This window comes from Siniperca chuatsi, linkage group LG18, assembly GCF_020085105.1.
Source record: "Siniperca chuatsi isolate FFG_IHB_CAS linkage group LG18, ASM2008510v1, whole genome shotgun sequence".
NCBI lineage: Eukaryota > Metazoa > Chordata > Actinopteri > Centrarchiformes > Sinipercidae > Siniperca > Siniperca chuatsi.
The window spans coordinates 10610395-10630741 of NC_058059.1; the positions used below are offsets into that span (position 1 = coordinate 10610395).

Below are 20347 nucleotides of genomic sequence, written 5' to 3' on the forward strand. Positions count from 1 at the left end.
AACTGTCATGTCAGTCATGCTTTAACTTATGTGCACACAACCCTCAACCTCTACTTCCCTCTATTTCCTTTTTTTTCTCTCACATAATTTTCCCACAATTTACTTAAGTACTGTGAAGCTACCTACATCTGTATTGTTGACACTAACACCTCACTGAAAACTCCTTTTCTCACCTTCGCCCAGTCCTATACAACCCATCTGACAAATTGCATACCCAACTTAATCTAATTCTTTACTCAGAAAATGGTGGCTTTCCAAGTCAATCTGAAAGAGTGGGGTGGGATAATCCCAGTTATTTGTTTAGAAGAGTTCATCTCATGGTCACTAAAATCTCACACCTGCTGTGTGACAGAGCTATTAAAGGTGAAGGGACGTGTGATCATTCACTGAGAAATAATCTGTCCACTGTGTTCAATTTATATAAAAAAAAAAATAAAAAAAATTCCAAGCAGTCAACAAATTCAGAGATTTATTAAAAGTCCTAGAAGTACAGGTAGCTTTAGCATAGGTGGCCTGTTGCTAGACTGGTAAACCGCTGTCTTCCTTGAGCTAAACAGAACCACAATCAACAGTTTAGCAAAGTACTTCCTGTTAGCTCTGTGACAAATCAGCCTGTCTAACCCCAAATACAAACAGCCTAGTAAACTGACCAAGGCGGGTATCTAGGAGATTAACACAGCCTTTCACACTTCACTCTCACCGCCTTTCTGTCTTTGCCAAACACTCTTTGGGTCAAGTTACACACCTGTCGCTTTTGAGAGGCAACAGTGATACCTGCCACTCAGCTGGAAGGATTCAGCAGAATATCCTGTCTGGTGTTTCTTTTCTTGTTCTGGGAACCCGAGGAGCAGAGCAGGCAGCCATTAATGGTGGAGGAAGTCAGTGGTTGCACTCCAAAACAAAAGGTTTGAGGACAGCAGGCTATCACCTTCATCCATGTCAGACTTTACAGATCTGCACACACACACACAGAAAGCTGCACAATCATGCTGACAGTCATTTATGCATATAGAAACACAATAAGCACACAACAGTATTTACCTTATAACATTTATTTTGTTAAAAATTGTCCGATTTTGCATAAATGAAGTGTAGCATAATTCATTTGACAGTGTGACTATTGTTATTTTAAGTGGTGAATCCTTTATGCAAGTAAAAGTAGCAATACCAGAGTGTAAAAATAATCAAATTCTTACTTAAAGGTATAATATGTAACATTTCCGCATTAAAATGTCTAAAAAAAGGCTAGACCTATGTTATTTATTTTGTTGAGTTGCGTACTTACATTATCCCATATGTTTCCAACAATGTTCAAACCCAGAGAAATCTGTAATTTTATTCATGGTAAACCAACGTTTCATTTGGTCACCTGTCAATGGCGTCATATCCCCTTTAACTCCTCCACTAGTTGCTAGACCTCGCGGGGAAACACGGGATACACCAGATGATACGTCATAGTGAGGAAGGAAGTCAGCGAACTAGCTAGCTAGCCGCGCTATTGTTTACTGTTGTTTGTATTGCTCACTCATGATGGAGCACGATTATTCATTGCCGTCTGCTGCACGTTCTGTTGCCGAAGCTGTCCCCGTAAAACTTTAATACATTACCTCGCCCGTGAACATGATTTCTGCCTGAGTCACGTCAGATAGATTTTCATCGGCAATGGTGGTTGTTTAACAATGAAGAAAACTCCCATGATCCCACGCTACTTCATGATGTCATCAAACTACAACATCAAACTATTGTTTTGATGTGAGACCCCTAGCAGCAGAAATTACATACTGTGCATTAAAGTAAAAGTGCAGAAGTACTGCGCATATACATACAATAAAGTATCAAAAGTAATAACTCATACATTTGCAAAATTGACACATCAGTGTTAGATTATAATAATTGATGCATAAGCAGCATATTAATGTTGTAGCTGGACTATACAGGGCTAATTGTATTGTATAATTGTAATTTTTTCCTATTTGTTTTGTATGTAAAATCTATAATCTACAAAGTAACTTTTAGCTGTCAGATAAATGTAGTGGAGTAAAAAGTACAATATTTCCCACAGAAATACAGTAAATGTAATGCATAGTAGCATTAAATATGTACTGTAAGTAAAGTACAAATACTTCTAAAGTGCTCTTAAGTACAATACTTGAGTTAATGTTCTTAGTTACTTTCCACTTGTGGTTGTCCAGAATATTTGATATACATGTTTAGGATGATTCAGTTGAAAATGAAATATGTAATCTCACAAATAGTCTTGACAGTTAAGTAGCTTTGGAAACAATTCACAAATAACTAAATAAATAAATGTTAAAGAAAGCAGACAGTTTAAAATGTGACAAACGATGTAAGGGACAGCTGAAAAAGTTTCTGTATCACCTGATAGTCACCTACAATCATGCAAGGGTGTTTGCATACACACATATCACAAGCCATTATAGAAGCAAATACATAAACAAGCAATTGCACACACATACACTCACATGCATGCACCCACCTACACATATACTGTTTAATCTACTTAATTGAACCTGACTTTGAATAACTAAACAAATGAGGAAATTAACAAAGGGGCACTTGATCCCTTCTCGGCTAATGGATTGGAGATTCCTTTCCCATAGGGGCATTTGGGCAAACAAGACCCAGTAATCTCTGAATTGATGAGTTGACTCTCTGTCTGCATCAAATTTCTCCACTAAAGAGCTGTTGAACCCCTGATACAGTGTTGGTAGTTAGCCAGATACTCAATTTGCAGACACAGGCAGAACTGCGGGCTTGCTCTGGTTTCACTATCAGCGCTGTAATATGCTATAGATATGCAAGATAGATGCTGCATGTAAGATAAAAGATAAATGTGAAGGATGACTACCTGGTTTGTTTCTTGGGTTTGACAAGACATTTTCATATTGTGCAAATTATTTAAAATATATCCAAAGCACTATTATTATATATTTTTACTTCCTGTGTTTCAAAATGTGTCATATTTCTTTAAATCCACTCATTACTCATTTCATCTCATATGATGCACGCTTTTGTAGTCCAACCTAAAAAGATAGAACTCCATCTTGATTTTGGTGACAAATTTATTAAAGTCCCGTCATTTAATCAGGAATCATCATTATCATTACCAGAAGGAATAAATAAGACATAAAACATTTTCCACATAAACATATACATCAGACCCCGGGAGCTACAGCAGTTCTTCCTTGGAGTTGTTTTCGGTAGGACAAAACGAACAAGATACATCTGAGAACACACAAATGCATAGAAGTAATTGGACCCCTAGGTACCATTTAAGACAACATCTACATTTTTACCTATATCCCTGTCTAAGAATGTACAAAGTCCTCATATCTGGGTTCTTATTCATGTCCAAGAAGGGGTTTGTATAAAAATAAAGTCTCCACAATGATAAACCATTATATATATATGTATATATATATAGACATTTGGCAACAACCAGACATTTAAAGACGCTGAACGTTGAACTGAATTCTGCACCTGAACATAGTGTAGAAAACAAAGAGCACTGGGAGGAGATGAGAATAAAGGGGGGGAGTTGGTGAAAATCCAAATGGTTGATGTCTATACTTTCTGAGTCTCTGTGGTCTCTACATTGTTCTGAAAAAGCTTATAGTGGTATCTGAAAACTGAACATTTCTTGCTTTACATATGCTTTTACTACTGAAGGACAGTTGTTAGGCCAAGTGCTTTTAATGAAGGATATTTTCCTCCTCCTTTCCAGATCACAGACATTGAATGGACCTGCTGTCCAAAGACAGCAGTATAGTCCTTTACACAATCACTGTCCTGTGTGACTATTTCCTAAAATCCAACAGAAGACACAGAAAAACAAACAAAAAAAGTCAAATTTCTTTGCGTTGACCAATCAAAACTGCCCATGATCCACTTCATCTAACCAGGAGGCTGGGCTGGCAGGAAAGTCTGGGTATCCTCCGCTGCTGCCAGTGGAGAGGTCTGAGCTGGGGCCGTTGGCGGCCCCCATGGAGACCCTCACGGCAGGGTTGATCCCGGGCCCGCTGCCCTGGGTCATGATAGAAAGGCCGGAGTCGGGGTAGACCAAGCTGGAGATGAGAGGCTGGTGTCTGGGTAGCGCTTGAAGTGACCCCGGCGACTGAGGAAGGCCGTAGGGGCTGTTGGAGCGGATGTCATGGAACTGGTCTTGAGAGGGGAGGACGCCGTGCTCCAGGGGGAAGGAGCTGTGGTTGTTGCCCCCTTGGCGGCCCCCCATGGCTGGAGAGGACTCACTCAGGCTGTTGTAGATGCCGTTAGTGAGGCCAAGCTCTGATATTGGTGGTTCATCTGTACAACAAGGACAAGAAAACAAAGGTGATATTTGTTATTCTCATAGGATTGCATTTAATAAAATTTTACTGTAATTTACACAATGAATAACATTAATTTTTCGGATATTTCTCTTTTTCCAGCCCGTATTTGTACCAGTCTTCTTTTAAATAAAGTGTGTGAACTTATTGTCCCGTTAGCGAATGAGCTAGCATGCTTGCTTCGCTAGTTTGGATAGCTTTTTCTCCTCTTCAATAACACTTTCATTGAATGGAATAATGTACAACCCAGGAACAAAATGCCAGGGTGAGGTAAGCGGCACAGTACAGGGAAAATAGAAAGACGTTTAGGGAGCTATTGTGACTGCATAGTGCTAGCATGTTCCTGACTGGCTATTGTGTTAGCAATCAGCTCACCGGATACGTTAGTTTGCCAGATATACATCCATAAACTAACCTTACGAGTAGTCACTACGTCAACTTCTAGAAACATTTCACGCAGACATGCAGATGTATTTTACCGTGCCACTTTCTGGTGTGGCTGGAATATCATCACTTAATTACAATTTAAAAATTAATACCCTGCACAGGATAAGCAGGTATAGATAATGGACAGATGGAAAATAAGAAATGGCCTAAAATGTTAAAGTCCAGCGTGTTTTAAACTTCTGTTAGAGATTAGAGACCTTTTTAGCTGATTATTAATGAATTATCTAGAACAATGCTTAACACGGCTTTGCATTAGTAGGTGAAACCCCTTATCAAAAGCCTGCTCTCTGTAATTCCTGCTTCCTGTTAGCACATTTATTCTCTGAATAAGAACTTTAGGATGCTGTTCGGTAACTTGATTTTACCCCCACCCATTTAGTATTTATAAGCAGTATATAAACAGTTAATAAATTACTTATAACACTATAATCTAGTTGTAAGCAGATATAAGGTATTTTTGTTACCGGTTATTCATTTCCTATTAATATTCTATAGCCCTCTTACAAGGGCCCTGGCAATGACACACCTAAATTGAATATAGTTGTTATTTGTTGTTTGTTCTATCTGTCTTTTACTTACTGACAAGGCAGACAATTTGACATGTCACAGTAGGAAAAGCACAGGTGTAAATAATAAAATGAATGATGACTGAATTCCATTTAGCTGCTTCAGTTTTAGGGTCCTGGTATTGTGTATGTTGGCTCACTATCTGTCATGGCTTACTGGGACACTTGAATACAACAGAGCCATCGTCCATGTCTACTCTATTAATTTTTTGTGCTTGACTCTACCTGTAAAGGACACCTCAGCGTCACTGTCTATGCCCTCCTCCTGGATGCTGTCTTTGTCAGATTTGGAGCTTCCTCGTGACCGCTTCATGTTGCGAAAGTACTGCCCCCACCTCTGCCGACCAGCATCTTTCTTCAGCCTTTTCTCTTTAGCTCGCCTGTTCTGAAACCAAACCTGCAGGGTAAAAAGACAAGATGTCTTGGCAATGCTTCTGGTGACTTATTGGGAACACATTTGAGTGTTTTACACAATGTCTGAAATTCCCATGAGAGAAATTGGGTATTTTATTGAGTATAAAAAAAAAAACTTTTTGTTATGTTATGTATTTTTATGTTAAAAAAGCATAGCCTTAACTTGTTCTTTATTTTGTAAATTACTGATAAATACACGTTAGAGACAGTTGCAACAAAATTAAACAAAATGCTTTCTAACACAATTTAATTAGCAATTAGTCGCCTAATTCACACAATCCTCTCAGTCTTGAGGACCATAACTATCCAAATGGCCCACAGTGTTTTTTAGTCATAATGCCTCTCATGCACAAGTCAAAGTCCTCGACATCCAAAGTCCTCTGCTCCTTCCTTGATGCACATATTATGCTTTAAAGCATTAAAACAAAATTAATGTTCAAGGACTGTTTGGACGCGCCTTGACGCCTTTGTGAGTCCAAGTGGGAGACAGTGACACTGGCCACTAATCCTGGGAACAGCTTCCCCTACACCAGATTTATCACGCATTTAATTAACTTCACGACAGCTACAAGTTGTCCTCACCCCAGGGAGCAGACAGGTTAGCGTGCCACTGATTTAAATTATTCACATTTTTCTATATCCACTTTTGATCTGATCTATAAATTTTACCCTTGCACTTTAGAAAACACATACAAAATATAGTCATAAACTTAAACTGCCTGTAACCTCACTGCTTGCAAATGTCTATGAAATCTGATACAAAATGAATAAAGGCCCTATTCTTATTAATTTTGTATCTTACATACAAAATGTATTCATTTGAGTCACAAGCACAAAAAGCAGTTTTACGTTCTCCTTAATGATATTCTGCCCAAAGTGAACCCTCTTCACCCCTTCCCTTTCACTGAATAATGAGGAGCATTTAAGTGGCTTCCGTCTCTACTTTTGTCCTTGCAAATAAAACAATATATATGACCACCACCTAGCAACCAGCGTGAGGCTCCTCAGCAGCAGACAATATGCGAGGGGCCCTCTTAGCATTGTTAACGAGCTTGCACTTAAACCATGCTGACTTTCATGTGGACTTCATTTTACTCCATCTAGCCGTAAATTCTTCCCCAACACACACACACACACTTATTCGTACAGTAGGCTTGTGCCAGTTCAACCACAATTGTCCCTTGATAATGAAGTCAGGACACTAATGGAATAGCCCTTAATGGATAATAATATACTTTACCTGCACAACCCGCATATCCAGGCCTGTCTCTGATGATAACTGCTCCCGGACGTGGCGGGCAGGTTTGGGAGAGTTATTGTAAGCGTTCTTCAGCGTTTCCAGCTGCTTAGCAGTGATGGTTGTTCGTGGCCTTTTTGCAGTCGAGTCTGCTTCTGAAAAATTTATGGACATCACACAATGTAAGCCAATGCTGGACAGTTATTCTGCCGATGTGGTGGACCTCAAAGTTGTCACTTTTTTCAACATTTCAGGCCTGAGGTCTCAAGAAAATTGTTTAATTTTGCAATAATTGAATTAACAAGAAATAAGACAAATTAGAGAATGAAATAGTAGATATACACTGTCATAGTGTAATAGTGATTTTCACTCTGGCAGCTATTAAACGTCCATGTACAGTGTTTCAATTCATTGCTGTCTCTAGCAGTAAAATATAAAAATGATTTATGATAATAAAAATATCACTATTAAAAAGAGAGATCCTCCCATAGTGAGTCCCTGGGACAAATTCACAAAGTGTGTGCATGTATTTTGGGTCATTAACATGAAAATCTGTCATTGAAACATACATTCACAGCAACTGATAAAACATAAAACAGCTTGTATAATATACAACTTTCTAATTCAACATAAATGGATAAATTCTCCTCTGCCTATAAACCAAAATCTGGCATCCTGCGCATAATTGCATCATGTCTGCACATCTGTTGGCCCGCACAGCAAAATACAAAACCATCATCCAAATGGATGCTGCCCAAGTAATTGCGCCCTCTCATTAGCAAAATAAACGTGTGTGTTTTTAGTGAAAACTTGTGTTAACTCGCTGCATAAATCAACATGGTGTCTGGCAGTAAATTCAAACCAACAGATGGGAAGATAAAACTTGACCATGCCCAGTCTGCCCTATCAGCAACAGAGCCTGCTGGGATTTTCAGTAAAGTGGCATTGGTTGATATAATCAGGGTATCTAATGAAAATGTTCTTGGGCATATAAACAGTGTTGGAGGTAAATCTGAAATGCTATTCACTATTTCCTGACAACACATATTAAAATATATTTAACTACTACAAATCAATTATTTCAAAGCAATACACATGCTGCAGCTGGTAAACGGGGTATTACAAAAATCATAGTCTAGTTGTAAAAGCTCATATTTCCTGTCACTGAGCAACAAATTACCAAATATTGCTACTTTAGGTAGGTAGGTCTGTGAATTATATATTTTTGGCAATTATATGTTTGATGGCTTAATATAACTTTTTACAACTTGTTTGTTAACAACTTGTTAAAATATTTGTGTAAAGTCCCTATAAGAAAATGATCTCTAATTTGTACTTTCTGTACACTTTGATAAGCAAATAGGCCTACTCTTAAACAATTATTACAGATAGTAACACTTTAAGTTCTTTTTGGGGAAATAGATTAAATATTTACCCAACCAGAAGCACTAGCATTATTGTTCGGATGGATTTTCAATGGTGTGACTTATTTGTTTTACTAGTAAGTGGAATTTTCTTATGTGTCTGACTCGTCCATTTCCCCATAAGCTCAAAGCCCAACCTGTTTAAATTGTTTTTCAGTCATACATGAAAATTCTTTATGTTCAGACTTAATTACTGCTAACTACCTAATACGCATGAATAAACTTGGGAAACTACACTCTGAATTTACTGTAAATGTAGAATTTCAAGAAAATACTCTACAACATGCAACTTGTCATTTAACTCAATTCCATTTTTTTTCATTTAAATATATTTAGATATTTAAATCATTAGTGCTGAACCTATAACATGAGTAAACATAATAATAGATTTTTTTTACTTTGATTTTTTTAAATTTTGTTTACATAATGACACAAACAGAGAGATTATTTTAACACGTGAAACCACATGAGCGTCCATCTTCTCCCTCTCACACAGGCCTACAAACACACACACACACACACACACACACCTCTCTCTCTCTCTTTGTGTGTGTGTCTCTACCCAGAAAGGCAAACACGGTCTCCGGCACAATAATAAGAGTTATTGAAAGCCGATTCCTTCCAGCGCAGACTGCAAGTGTAAGCCTCCAGGCTTCCACTTTACGCAGTTTGCTATCGATTGGGTTGCGGGCAACGACGCAATTAGCACAGGTGGGTCAAAGTTTATGGTTGACCTCATTGTCAAGTCAAACGCACAACTCAAAGCGGGTACTTAAAAACAAGTCGACGGACAACGCATCATATAACTTCCAGAAAATGACGCAATCATTTGTAAAATAGTGCATCGTGTTGCAGTTTTCAGGCCAATAATAGAAATGTTGAGACGGTCACTTTAAATTGCACCTCACCTCTCTGTTTGGCGGTCTCGTAGTCGGCCTTGCAGACCAGCCTGCTGTCCTCCATCAGATAGTACTCGTCACCTGTGGCCAGCTGCCTCTTACACACGATGCACGCAAAACAGTGCAGGTGATAGACGAAGTCCTGCGCTCTCCTCACCACCTGAGTGGGCGGTATCCCCTGCTGACAGGCTGCGCATTTGGTCCCGAATCTCCTTTTTGGAAATTAGACGGTTGCCATCAATACACAATAACTTCCTGAACATCATTAAAGTCATTTAAGCAACAGATGTGTTTTTTTTAAATATAAAAAAACAATTTAACGAAAAGAAAAGTCAAAAAATATTTGAAGCCACTCACTTGAAGAAATCATCTTTGCAGTAGACGCTGTCGCCCCTGCTGAAGCACTTCTCCGCCAGTTGTGCCTGGCAGTCGCTGCATTTCAGGCACTTGCTGTGCCAGTGGCGATCCAGCACTTTGAGGATGAAGCGATCCACGATGTGTTGACTGCAGCCTGCACACACTGGGATTTCTGCAGGAGACATGATAGAATCACCACAACGTTTTAGTCAATCCAGATATGTTAAATGGCATGGGGGGGATGCAGAATGACAACTGAACCTGCTTCTTGTGCTTAATAAGTGCCCACTTACGGTACTTAAAGTAATGATCTGCCTCTTCATGAACACACCTTTAATTAGGCTATGCAAGGCTCTCCACAAGGAGACATCCCACTTTATAGCTGAAATAAAGATCAGCAGCGTGAATAGAATATGCGTAATGATGAGCTCTTTATTTTAAATAGTTTACTATTTGGTCGTTTCGATTTTCTATGATTTTATAAAAGTAATAATAATAAAAAAATAATACACAATGTTCAATAGGAGATCAAATTATATTGACTTGTATTTAATAAAATCGCCTGTAAGACCTTTTCTACCTTCGCCATCACTACACCATCATCATCATCTTCACTCTTTTTGTTTCACATATCGCGGAATCAACTTACAATATGAATGTTATTAATACACACTTCTTTCCATCTAAATGTATTACCCGGATGTAGTAAAACATACAAAGGCCACACCACCGTCCAGTTTTCTTAATTGCATAAATCAAAACATCTTTGATGTAAAAGGGGCCCGTTGGCAAAGTAAATGAAGCACACACATTATTAGCCTTGTACAGTAGCAGAGCACTAAATGCCACTATACCAGATAATCGCACTGCACAATATAAACACGCACACAAACAAAAAGAAAGAAAGAAAGAAATGACAGTGGTGTATGGAGCATGATTAAATAAGAGGGGAGTGTTACCTCCTCTAAGCTGAGTCCGTCCTGTACGAATGTCTGATGGTTTATAACAGCGACTGTCCACATGATGCACTGTCAGACACCTGACATTGCTCAGCGGTGTCCCCACGAGTGTTTGTGCGGGGACTTTGATATACCTACAGAATTCTTCAAGCCCATGATGATTGGGCTATCCATCCCCAGCTATCTTACATTCGGCCTTAGTTTCATGTGATCGTGAGTCCAAACTCAGTCACCTAATAACCTCATGCCTGAAATATATATATATTAAATAAATTAACAGATTATTTTATTTTACATTTCGCAGGCAGTCCTGGTCCTTGGAAAGGAGTGTTTCGAAATCTGACTCCGAGAGGGGCTTTCTCATACATTTAACCCCTGTAAAGTAAAACTCCATTTGAAACCACTAGTGTACATTTAGGCTTATAGCCTACCTCCCTGATGAATAATAATGAAATAACTGGCATTTGAACATTTAAGTGATGAATTTATATATATAATCATTAGAAATAAATATGGATATTAGTGCAAAGTGTAGACCAAACTACTGTTCCATGATATAAATGGACATTCGTACACTTATTGTGCTTATATATTATAACGAAAAAAAAGCACATGGAAACCGATGGACGCCATTCTGAGCATAAATCTAATTGTGCAGACCGAAGTTTGCAGTATTCTTAAAAGAAAAAGTGATGAGAGGCATTTCAAATCCCTAAATGAGGCGTAAGCTACAGCACCATCTCGGGAATTAATCGCTCATTAATCGAATAGCGGTTGGCAGGTTATTATTTTGTCACGTGTTAACATCTTTGACAAGCAGCAGCCACATTTACTCAAGGTCCATTTCAGACATGCCTACAATACGGAACATCACAAAATGTTCCCTCAAAGCAACAACGACTGATTAAGACAACAGCTTTCTGAGACATTTTAATGTTAAAAAACAAAAACAATAACTAATGTAAAAACAAGGACAACTAAAATGCCAAGTAAGACGTTATCAGGCTCTCTTTATTACTAATTAGAATTAGAGGCTCAACCACTTCATATTCCATCCGTGCAAGGACTCGCATTCCTATTGTTCTGTTGTGGACAATTCATGAAACATTAATGAACCATTTCTTATGGCATCACCAGCGAAGCCCAGCACAAGTGTGTGGTGGGAGCCACGTCAAGAACAGGTGTATCCAGGTCATCATTAATTCAATGCGCTCTGTAAAACTAGAAAGCTGCGGCCTGTAGTCTCACGGTACAAACCAATACGGTGTCCAAGCAATTTGCTCTCCTTGTGGTGCTCACTTGGAATATTAAAAATAATAGAGGCTTGCAAATCCCAATCGAAATCTCTTGCGTAAATTCACAATATCTAACTTTGGAGCAGGTGCATCACTCCAATACTCTCCTCATAACTGTTCAAACCGGACGGTGTATTGGTAAATAAAGGGTGGAAGTGTGACTATAGTGAACAATAAACATACAACCATTTAACAAAAGTTCATTGAAAACAACGTGCACACCCTTCTGAATCGTTATAACAAAGGTTTATGTCAGAGTCAAAAATGCGTCAAACCAATTTCCAAATTAAAAGAGTGGGGCAACTCCCGATTTGCTCCCCAAAACAGCGCACTAAATGATACAATATAATCTATCGACATTTGAACGACCATTCAGATAAATCAAAGGTTAAAGCTTGATGCGTAAAAGTTGCATTACCGGGATCTGGAGCAAGGAAAATGGCACATGTCCTCCGTCTCAACAACGACTGCACAGCTGTAGCATCCATCATCCATATAGCAGTTATGATAGCGTACGTACACACTTATTGAACATAGTGGAAACATTATCAACAGACTGCAAGAAGCCCTACAGTCACACTTAAAGGCCTATTTAAAGACGCTAAAGTCCAATATGCTACACACACATACACTTATGTGTAATATAAACAGTGCAAAAAGGAATAAACTGATAATATTGTGGCTTGCGGTTACCTTTCCGTAGCTCCTCACTGTGCGACAGCAAAGCGAGGAGCATCTCCGTGTTATTTGGTGCCTCTTTTGGAGAGTTGCGCTCACCATTTCCATCCATTGCTCATGATTTGCGCTTACATTAATGCAACTCTGTCTTGTTTGTGATCTGTCCACGCTCACACACCAGGCAGGTGTTGTCAGTTTTATGTAGCACGAGCCCCAAATGCGAACACAAGCGCGCGAGTGTGCGGTGGTTTTTGCTTTTATGCTTCACCGTGTTGAAGCCTGTGCAGGGTTACGCTGCGCCGTTTCCTGGGCGACAGGGAGATAGATTAACATCACCTACCGAGGACCTTACCCGGAAGAAGAATGAACAGGGGGTGAGATGAAAAGCCAATAGAGATTCAGTGTTGGGTGGTAACGTTACCCAGAGACGTTACTCTCCAATTAACATGAAAAAGCTATCGAAAATGATTTATTTTCTTCACATCCTCTTTTAATTTGGTCACCAAACTGAAATCAAATGACACAAAATCCACTTTTCTCCAACTCTGAAATGACTTCGTCCAATGATAGTTCATTTCTCGAAGTATTTCCACCATTACATTGAACAATATGATGGCAATATATAGGCCTATGTGGCTGACCTGCTCATACATAAAAGGGAAAGAGGAAGAGGGGAAAAAAGATGCTATTACAGTTTTGTAAGAGGCATGCAGGCCGCTTTTGAGAAATCGATAAATAACAAATATTCTTCAACTAATTCTGATAACAGTTTTGATATTGCTTTATCGAGTTAGGGTAATATTCTCTTAACTGTTTTGAGTCAGAAGCCCAACAAGACAGAACATTATTACATTAAATGTTAATGATCCCCTCGTGGAAATTGGACTGATGCAAAGAGCACTTGAGGACAACCACAAAAAACCCCAACTAGATTTACAGCCTCAAAACCCCCCAGAAAACTGGACACCATTATGTTGTTGATTTATTATGTAAATCGACCAAAGTGGTTTCTCGCGAGGATTCGCCATGGCAATCCATTTTTAATTCAGATTCCGGTACTGTCATGCGTAAAGGGAAGATTGGGCCCTGAGGGAACACTACAGTCTTGTTTAGACCCTTGCTTTGGTCTGCCTTTTTAATCAAGTCATTCCTTTTTTTCAGCAGAGAACTTTGTTCATTAGAAAAGCTAAAGGAACCCAGCAATTCTTTTCCTTAAAATAATAAAAGTAATAAAAATCGCTCTGTTTTGCAAACAGGTGCAAGTATTTTCACACTTGGAAGAAGATAAAAAATATATAGCCTATAGTTTTGTATGTTGCTATTATAACAATGCATCCTTATGGATTTAATACACTTGCTTATGGACCAATGTGTACCATAAGCTTTACGATCCGATTTTAAACAAGTGATTTTAAATATCTTATACACACACAATTTTCATCTCGTGTGTTGAGTGCTCAAAGACAAGTGTTTATTTAGGGGAGAGATTGGCTGTTCAATAACATGTTGATCGGGCCAACACCCCAATGAATTTTATTGACACTGATCTTTGGCACAAAAGAGCGCCTGGGGAAATCACGGGTAGTGCCACAGCCGCCCGGCCTGCTGATGAATCTAAAATCAATGTCCTATTTGCCTGTATTTCAGAAGTATATGAAAGACGTTTTGGAGAAAGGTGTGGGGTTCATGGGTGCCCCTCTTACTTTTCAGCTTTGTAATAATTTTTATGTCATATTGATCGCTCACTTTTGAGGGGGTATGCCCGACGGTAATGTGACATCAAAGCGATAAAATGACCATCAGAGGAACGGTCAGTCAGTTAGAGAAAGTCGCAAGGATGATAGAATAAATTCACGTTTTTCGTTTGAGTTTTTATTTTTTTATTTTTAATTTAATTACATTTTTTTTTTTACATACATTTGAATTTATAAATGTGGTTAAAATAATTTGGGTGACCTGATTCAAGATGATACTTTCGGAGTTTTATTCTCCATAATTTCACACACACACCACTGAAATAAAATGAAAATGTATTGTTGAGTGAGTGTTAGTGTTGCCTGAGACACAATAACACACACACACGCTTATTCCAGAAACAGGCCAAACTAGCAACACATGCATTTTCCCATCTTTAGATGCCGCCAAATATTTGTACAAGCCACCAATAATTTAGCTATTATCGGGGAGCTTTGACTCACTGTTACGGGCTCCATCACCACCTAAACTGGCAACCTCAGGTGCCCCACCTGTCAGGGCAGGAATGGGACACCTGTTGAGCATTTTGTGTCGCTGGACTGCGGGTGGGAGCAGCTCCGCGCCTGCTGTCGCCACAGTGGGTCCGGTGGTCTCTCCATATCCGGCTCCCTGCACCCTGCGCTCCCGTTGCAACCGCAGGCGGCGGTGTGAAATGACAGCACGCGCATAACATCTGTTCGTGTGATTCTCCAACAATGAAGGCTCATTACAGATTCATAACGTCTCCCACACGCAACGCAAAAGAAGCGCCTCTAAACAGTCTGTGTAGCCTAACAACACGGGGATGGTGAATAATAGAACTGCAACTGTTACATCTTTATACCACTTGTTAAAGTCTACGTCCCATTAGGGCGCATCTAAACCGCAAATGATCAAACATACAATGATATTTGAAAGGCGGTGTCCTTTTTATAGAAGTGTGCTCGCTTTTCACAATAAAAATAAAAACAGTTTACAAGGTCCATTTCACGCTTGTCAGAGTTCACTCAGCAAAACAAGACCCGCCTTCCGTCCTGCTGTGCTGATTTGTTGTATTATCCGCTATTTCACGCCTAATTGTAACTCAATAACGGACCCCAGGACATCAATTCAAGCTCAATACTGCCTGTATCTTCCCCAAAACCCACATTACAATGCATTTGCACAGTGAAATTAGTTAAATTGGGCTCTTACCTTGGCCCGAACTGTACCGGGAGAAGTTTCCGGTGTTTTGACAACTTGACCCCGGGTGTTCAAGCAACATTTTGTAGATGTTCCGATGTTCCAACGGAAGAAAGCAGCGCCGAAAGACTCAAGCCTGTGATTAAAAAAAAAAAAAAAAAAAAAAAAAAAAAAAACCCACACAAGCCTAACAAGCTACTGAGGACGAAGGATTCAACCCGCAACTTCCTGGAGATTTATCCTCTCGAGAGTGAATGTAGCTCTGTTCGATGGCAGCTTGATTTCTGAGAAATGTTAAAAAGGACGCCCGTCGACCTTCCTCCTTTCGTCAGCCACCGAGAACGGAAACTTTGAATATTCATCAAGTTGCTCTTTGATTCCGCGTTGATAAGCTCGAGATGAGGTGGAGACGAGGGGCGGGTGGCAGTGGAAACGTGTCTGACCATTAGCAGAGTCAGCAGACCTGAGTGTGAGCTCGGCAGCCTGCGACTTCACTTCAACTCAAGTAGCCGGCGGTCGCTGCCTCTGTCCAGGGTGCTGAAAGGGGAGTTTCTCCAAACAGGCTGGAGGCGTGTGTGCTGCTCCTATATCCCCCGTGGCTATCTTTAAGCGCTCACACACAAACACTCACACTCACACACACACACACACACACACACACACACACACTTGCCCTCCCCTCTTTCTCCTTATCTATGTTGTGGTGCACGTGTCTGTCTTTCAAGGCGCACAATGGTGCAATCGAGCATCGCCCGGGACAGTGTTGTCATGCGTTTCCATCGCTGCGTCTCTCTTTTGTTTGGTTAAAAACAGACCACATCGCATTAATGATATGAAGTGGACAAAGCGTACATACCGTTATGTTATAGCTTACGTGGTGTTACGGTTGGGCTAGGCTGAAAAATAAAAACGTAGGTGCACATCCTTACTACTGGGATTAGTTTACAGTTATTGACATGTAGGCCTAAACGTTTGAAATGAAAATGCATACGTTCAGAGGAAAACTAGGATACAGTTGTTTTTAAATCAGCTGATTTTTCAGTTGCTAGAGAAAATAGAGAAAAATGATAAGTGATACACAGTGCAAAATATTAATGGTTGTAGTTAATAGGTGTAAGTGGAAAACGTAGATTGAATCTTAAAATGCACAGAATTCACGCAGTTCATTAGCAACATCTTTCTTGAAAAAATATTGTCGCTAATTTATGCTTTCCTGTAAAACTTCAAGTCAAGCAAGCGCTTGCGCAGAGCTGGGGGCTATTTGGCTGAGTGCCATGCCTCATGCCTTTGACAATGTGCCAATTACCACCACCAAGCACAAAACTACTCTGACGTAGTCCTACAGCTTTGATTCAATTTTACTCACCCAGCACGAGAGCCCACAAGTGGTGTAAGCCAATTAGACCTATGCTGTTCATTAGTCCACTAAGGGCAATTAGCCTTGCAAACTTCAACAGAAATCAACCATCTTTTTTCTACTCTTTATACCCCTCTTACTGTACATCCTCTCTCCCCCCATCCAGCAGTTTCACTACATTCACATGATTTTAAAAACAATATCCAGCAGATGTTTGTTTTCAAGGATGAGACGAAAGTTTTTGTTTTCATTGGCAGTAATCTCTGGTCAACAGTCAGTGTGGATCTTTATGCAGATTAAGGGAGAACTGTTTGTAAATCTGGAAGGAGCTGTGCACAGTAACCTAAAGCCAATGCAGCATCAAAGGAGCTTAGAATGCAAGCACAACAACACGGCTGCTTTCCGTTTCATTTCATCCACTGTGAGAAGAGAGTCTTTGCTATTCCACTGTGACAATGTTCATGGTGAAGATGTGTATAGTGACTTATGCATGGTTAAGATCTTTCAAATTAGGATCTCAAATAATGCTGTTACTAATAATAATATTCTATGAAACATCATTATTTTCATATACTAAAACAACAAAATAATTGCTTATATCACCAAGTTACTGTATGTGTAATGAGGAATCTGAGGGATACACTAAGCAAAAAACAGAAATAAAAAAGACAATGCTGTTTCCGTCACTTTTCTATAGCCACTTTCTATAAACATTTTGTTTTCTGGTGTCCTCTCCTCCCTTGCATGAATATTATGATGAGCCAACCCTTAAAACATGCCAACGCTTTTATCTTGTTTTGTTTGTTGTCTGTGAAACCTAGAGCATCATCACAGAAAATTGGTAAAGTATAATACACCTGGGTCCCACTTGAGAAAGCAGCTGCAATCAGCCATTAATGGTCCTCCATAAAGACTCTGCCTTTTGCACCTATTAGAAGTTGATTTTTGACGTTGAATATGAGCAGGTTCAACAGGCTCACAAGTGCCCTGCGGTTTAGCCTCGGCCCCTTAAGGATTACTTCAAAAGAAGAAACGGCATGCTGCACATGAAATCTCTGTTTCCCTTCAAGTGAGGGCACTTACCTGAAAAGAGAATGGAATAGTTTTATGAATACAAATCTTTACTCAGGTCTGATTTGTTTCATGTATAATAGAAAATGATCTTAGCTTATATTTGTATTTTAGCACTAAAAAGGATTTAATTTGGAGCAAAGACATACCCTTTCCCTCATTCACTCGGATGACTGCTAATACTTAAAACAATATATAACTGAATAGTATATTTTTGTGTATAACATTCTATAAACTATGTTTAGCCAAATTGTTTCGACAGCCATTTATAATGTAGTTTAAAAAAATACTGTTTTGGATTTCATTGTGACAGTGATTTGTGAAATAGATACTGTTGACATTAACTGAAAAAATGTCTAAAATTGGACAGCTTTCAAATTTCAAGCAGCATTTTTGCTAAATTAGCAGCACACTCACTTAATGGCAAAAATACGGGAAGAAGAATTAAACATTTTGAGAGTAAGCTCCTATAGTCTAGGGAGCTAATCACTCAAGGGAGATTTTTAAAATTTGTTGTTTGACTGACTGTCAATGTGCTGACTTTTATGCATGTTTTTACATGCACACATTGAAGCACATGGTCTTGCTTTGTTTGTACATACTGTGTACATACTGTATATGTACATCTGTACATACATGTCCTGTGTGTGTGTGTGTGTGTGTGTGTGTGTAACTGTTTATGCACAGCTGAGCTGGGTGACCAAGTGTTACCGCGGGGGGTCCATGTGCACCCATACCACCCCTCTGACACCAGGCTGCCATTGTGCTCCAGTCATGATCAATCATGTCCTCCAAAGACTGGCCTTGTTCAGGAGGGAGGGGACCAATCACACGCCTCATTACCCAGGCTTGGTTACTCCTAAGCGGAGTAGTCCCAGGACATCTCAGCCTGTTGCTGTCTGGACAGAAAGAGGAAGAGTGCAAGAGAGACACAGAGAGAGAGAGTTAGCAAGAGTATGTCAAAGATGGCAGGAGAATGACATCTGAATATGAAAAACAAGCCTTGACAGTGAATATGCAAAATAATAGAGGACAAAGAAAACATATTAATATTATTTAGAGTTGTATATCAATTTGCAGATAGGTCTGGATCAGTCGCTGCTGGAGAGATAAGTGAACAAACATATTAGACTACAACTAGAAAACTTGCTGACCCAAAGAATATTTCTAGATATTGCAAACCCAACCACCAGTCATTTACTGTAAATAAAGGCCCACCCTCTGCGTCCCCGGAGCAACCAGCTTCTAGTTTTCAACCATAGCAAGCAGCTCTCATTGTTTTGAAACGGCTCCATCTGGCAAGGTTTCACTGACCAGGCCAGCCATGGCTCGCTCCCACAGCAGCTGGCTAAACTGCCCAACCGCTTTTCCGCTTGGCCCTTGGAGTAACCGACACTCACTGGTGGCTTTGCCCCTCTCTCACACACACACACACACACACACACACACACACACACACACACACACACACACACACACACACACACACACAATAACACACAAGGCTAACTGTCCCCCGGCCTGCCAGTCTTAGGGTCAGCTGGTCTGAGTCGAGGAGGGGGAGGGAGGTATGCTGGAGGGGTGGAATGGGTGACACCATTTAGCCCTTTGTTATTCACCCAAGATAACTGGAGAAATGGTTCAAAAGTGTATAATGTGTACTGTGAGACATTAGAAATGATCTTTGGAAATTTAAAGAAAAGGACAAAAATGCACAAATGCTCAATTCAAAGTCAGCTCCACGTTGAGATTGGTTATGATTCATCACACTTCCTATCATTATGGGCTTAACTCAACAGCTGGCCCTTAAGATTCGAATGCAGGATTCATTATTTGTGCATGAGGGTTACTCTAGGCTAAAAAGGCTGCCACCTCTGCCCAGCATCAGCCCCTTTGAATATTGATATGCTAATGATGAACAACACAGGGAACAAAGCCTGACTGCTACCACTGGAAACCAATACAATGGCCCTTCAGTCAGGCCTTGACACTTTTACCACCCAACATGTGTCGCTGGTTTAATGCTCAGACAATAAAGGCCAACAACTGCCCATCCATTTATATGAGGGATGCTGTTACTCAGTTCCGACACACCGTCTGGGGACTTGACTGGTTACGGTGTATTTTACCCGTCTTTGTTCAGGGTGGGAAATATCAGCTTTTTAGAGCATTGATAAGCCACCCCAGAGCCTTATTGCTTGGGAGGTCAGAGTTCAAACCTTTCAGGCAGAGCTGAGGCTTGACCTAGCTTGTCATTACAGATGTTGGCCTGCTGTGGGGTCTATCTGGTTTGCAGGTGCTATATTTTGGTAGAAATACTTCTAAAGAGCTTACCAGTGATATGAGCTTTACACCCATGGACTGGTTTAAAGTAAGTTATA

At 39.9% G+C, this 20347-nt stretch overlaps 1 protein-coding gene across 3 annotated transcripts; it reads right to left on the minus strand.

The window, feature by feature from the left end:
* Positions 1-3065: 3065 nt before the first annotated feature.
* Positions 3066-16230, minus strand: lhx3 (LIM homeobox 3). 3 transcript variants are annotated; one of them, XM_044174824.1, is made up of 6 exons: positions 15551-16230; positions 9691-9862; positions 9343-9545; positions 7014-7165; positions 5585-5756; positions 3066-4323 (listed from the first exon to the last, which is right to left on the minus strand). In XM_044174824.1, the coding sequence occupies exons 1-6, from the start codon at positions 15618-15620 to the stop codon at positions 3890-3892; spliced, it is 1203 nt and encodes a 400-aa protein (XP_044030759.1). In that variant the 5' UTR covers positions 15621-16230; the 3' UTR covers positions 3066-3889. The 3 variants fall into 3 exon arrangements, with proteins under 3 accessions (XP_044030759.1, XP_044030758.1, XP_044030757.1); XM_044174823.1 differs by lacking the exon at positions 15551-16230 and adding an exon at positions 12638-13061 and having other exon boundaries at positions 9343-9542; XM_044174822.1 differs by lacking the exon at positions 15551-16230 and adding an exon at positions 12638-13023.
* Positions 16231-20347: the final 4117 nt, after the last annotated feature.

Bases quoted from the DNA above. Each gene is read 5' to 3' on its own strand.
- lhx3 (XM_044174822.1), bottom strand. From the start codon at position 12,734: ATGGATGGAAATGGTGAGCGCAACTCTCCAAAAGAGGCACCAAATAAC. The intron at 9,546-9,690 runs GTGAGTGGCTTC...ATTTCCAAAAAG, and splicing joins TGCAAAGATGATTTCTTCAA to GAGATTCGGGACCAAATGCG. The intron at 5,757-7,013 runs GTAAAGTATATT...TTTACCCTGCAG, and splicing joins TGGATATGCGGGTTGTGCAG to GTTTGGTTTCAGAACAGGCG.